The sequence below is a fragment of the Populus trichocarpa genome, chromosome 14 (genome assembly GCF_000002775.5).
Source record: "Populus trichocarpa isolate Nisqually-1 chromosome 14, P.trichocarpa_v4.1, whole genome shotgun sequence".
Taxonomy (NCBI): Eukaryota; Viridiplantae; Streptophyta; class Magnoliopsida; order Malpighiales; family Salicaceae; genus Populus; species Populus trichocarpa.
The window spans coordinates 3,880,366-3,883,933 of NC_037298.2; the positions used below are offsets into that span (position 1 = coordinate 3,880,366).

Sequence of the window (3,568 nt, forward strand, 5' to 3'; positions counted from 1 at the left end):
CACTTTTGAATGGACGAATAACCCGCCAATCAAGCATTTTTTAATTCACAAGGTAAGGATTTGTTTAGCATAGAAATCACTTTGCTGGGTAAGCTATAAATAGCCTTTAGCCCTCTAAATCTGACCTTTGTCTCGGAAAAGTTTAAGTCTTTTATAAGACTTAATCACTATCAAGAGGTAAAAAGACTCTCATTTCCTGACCACACATTAAAAAAAAAAAATCATCTATTTCACCAACTAAAATAATTTGGAACTTGCTTTTCCCTTCAATAATAAAAACTTAAAAACTGAGAATTATTTTGCAGATGATCCACCATCACAACTCTCGTCAGGACAACCCCATCCATTATTAGCAGCCATTGAGATTTTTAACCCACTTCGTAAGACTTGTGAAGAAATATGAGTGGAATATTCCCATCCCGGTGCCCACCTATTTCTCATCGGAAAACTACTGAAAAGACATGTATCAAAAGGCACATTGCGTTTACCAAGACTTTCGAGGACTGATATTTCACGGTTCTTCAAATTTAATTGATTCTTGGTACTTCAAAAAATGGTGCACGCATCGAACAATGTCATGCATGTGCTTCTACCTTCTTCTTCTTCTTCTTTTTTCCCCTATATATTAAGGTAATATAAAGTATAATACACAGATTGACAAACAAGGAGAGAAAATATAAGAAACACAAGCTAAAAAGGTAACCTACTTTCAATAATATATGACTCATAAAATATTCATAACTAGTTTTTCAAGGTGAAAAAAGGCAGGGAAGGCCCAGGGGCAAGAAACAAGGAAGCAGAAACTATGCAATAATATATGACTTCTTCATTGAGTTTTTCCTCACTTGACACACAAGTGAAGATTTAACACAGACAAAGAATGGAGTTCTTCGGTAGAAACAATGAGGGGTGCGCGCACTTTCTCGAATTTGTTTAATGTTAATTTAACGTTGCATATTAATTCCAGCACCCCTGCTTCCATTTGCTTCGTAATTATATATTGTGATATATTTTAAGGAAAATCTCTCCTTTGGACTCTCTCTCTTCTTCTCTCCCCCATATATATATCTACAGGAAGAGTTCTAAGCTTCTTCTCTTTCCCTGGTGGGGACTGTGTCATCCAATCGATTGAATTGTGAAAGAGAAGGGACAAAAAAACAAACCATTTCTTTTCACTTTCCCCTTTCTTTTCCCCACCCATACACTTGCATGTTCTGCAATACAAAGACTTTATACTTGCATTTAATGCTCTTCCTACAAATAACACCATTGCTACTGCCCTAACCACTACCACGCTACTCTCCAAATCTCCAAGGAAGCTTTTTTTTTTTTTGTTATTTTTGAAACCTTAAAACACTCTTTCTAGCTAGCTAAAGCTTGTCTTCCTTAATATGTCAGTGATCACATATTCTTGCTATTTTCTGCTTTCAATTTTATGCATTTCCTTGCATGCATGTAATGCCAGACCACTTGCTGATATTGATAAGAAACCTGAGAAGAAATTTCAGATAATTTCTAATCAGGTTGGTGCACCCAGTTGCTAGTTTTTCTTGTATTTTTAAATTCCATTTGCTTGGTATAACATGGTAGTTGTTTTTAATAACATATTTCCTGGGTTTTGTACAGACTAGTGATCAGAAGGAGATTTCAGTTACCATAGTATCCAAGGCCGATTCCTCTTCGTCAAATGAATTTGGAGCGGCAAAAGAAGATAGCATTGCAAAGACTGATCAGTTGGATGATAATGCTCAGAAGCTGAAGGACTCGAGAGCCAAACAGAAGTCAATGAGTGACGAGAAAGTAAAAGATTCAGGTGCTGCTCTCAAAGAGTCTCTTGTTTCAGTTTCTTGGCCTGTGCCTCAAAAGAAACGTGGCGAAACGCATCCTGGTTTCAACTTGGATTATTCTCCACCAAAGACACACCCTCCTTCCCATAACTGAATACTTACCTTTTTCTAGGTTATCTTGTGAACGTATTTCTCTTCTTGTTTCTCTAATCCTTGAGCGCTTCAACCAAAAAAAATAATTTAATTGCCATATATAGAGCAATGAAGAATATGAAGTCAGATGGAGTATTCATGACTATCAGAACCCTAGGGTTCTAACAATCGCTGCATTTTGCATAGCTATAAAGTCATATATTATATCACATGGCACAGGCTGCTAGATTTACTGTACTGGCAAGAGCCTCTCTCTATCTTTGTAGCTGTTGTACAATATCAAAATGTAAATTTGCTTCACTAACTTACAATGTCATGATCATGGCTGGCCATCTCTTCTTATATTAGACATGTTATTTTTTTTTTTGTCTTTTTATCATTTTCATGCTAGCATCTCCTGCGCGGGGTAATTATTGCACCGACTTATTTGGTCAGCTAAGTTAGATTAGTTTGGTGTTGTAATTTAAGTGTCTAATTAATTCATATATGCCAATTATATATCTAGGTGATGGATGATCAGTAATTCACTGCAACATACATATATTTACTTTGTCGTCATTGATCAATTAATGTCTTCATCTTTATGCACGCAATCACTGAGGTTTCAGTGGTTTGGTGTAGTAGCTTGATATATAATTATTAATATGTGCAAAAAATGTTATGATCGGAGATTCATATGATCACCAGGGAGCACAAACACAAACATCAAAATGGTTCATCTCTAATTTCACACCAATTAGATCTTAATTCGGCGACTGTCACGATTCATCGCATGCAATCCAAACATGCATCTGTAGCTAAATGTAAATGCAGTGTGTTTGTTTAGATAGTAGCGAGATATAGCTAGAATATATTGGACAGAGATATGATTTCTTGTTCATTTTCATCCAAGTCAATTTCTATGCATATGAATTTACAAGTTCAAGGGTATTTTAAACGAACCATTGATATAAGGGTAAGTAACCAGACGAGGTATCATATTTGTGAGGAATGGTAGTTGATCTCTTCATAAATGAGCGGCGGCTGGTTTATCTTCAGTCGCTACAGTTACAATCAATGTTTGAAATTCTCCCCTCACATGGTATTTGGTATTTTGGTCGCAAGCAAACGAATTTCTTTATCTTCGCAATGAATGAGGGGATTTAATGTTTTTGTATGACTGACTGCTTTTTGGAAACCTTGGCAAGTCATGCGAAGTTAAATTGACTTCTTTGATCCATTAGACCAACCTTGGCTAGTCCCCTCACTTGTTTTCTTTTTACACAGCAATTTAGTTCGTATGGACATGGATATGAATTTGTTTCGTGAAAAGTATTTCTCATATATATGGTGAAGAATTAATTTATGCTCATCACTCGTCACCAAAAAGAATTCCCTGCCCTTAAAACTTGGATTCATACTCAGAAAACTCCCACAGGCAAAAGAAGATACAGTCAAAATACATGAACTAAATGTCGTTTATTTATTTAATCATGTCTTTAATGACGGTTGACCAAGTCGTTTCTTGTTCTTAGAGTAATTTTGACATGCATGTCAAAGCAAAGCCAATAGGTATCTTCATTCCCATTTTCATGTTCTTTATGAGAAACTATCCCAGACTGCATTCCTTCCTAGCAGATAGATTTGGG

General features: G+C 35.9%; 1 protein-coding gene across 1 annotated transcript; it reads left to right on the top strand.

Annotated features, from left to right (window-relative positions):
- Positions 1-1,054: 1,054 nt before the first annotated feature.
- Positions 1,055-2,244, top strand: LOC18105186 (root meristem growth factor 10). The gene is made up of 2 exons (XM_006375225.3): positions 1,055-1,523; positions 1,627-2,244. The coding sequence occupies exons 1-2, from the start codon at positions 1,392-1,394 to the stop codon at positions 1,939-1,941; spliced, it is 447 nt and encodes a 148-aa protein (XP_006375287.2). The 5' UTR covers positions 1,055-1,391; the 3' UTR covers positions 1,942-2,244.
- Positions 2,245-3,568: the final 1,324 nt, after the last annotated feature.

Bases quoted from the DNA above. Each gene is read 5' to 3' on its own strand.
- LOC18105186 (XM_006375225.3), top strand. From the start codon at position 1,392: ATGTCAGTGATCACATATTCTTGCTATTTTCTGCTTTCAATTTTATGC. The intron at 1,524-1,626 runs GTTGGTGCACCC...GGTTTTGTACAG, and splicing joins TTCAGATAATTTCTAATCAG to ACTAGTGATCAGAAGGAGAT.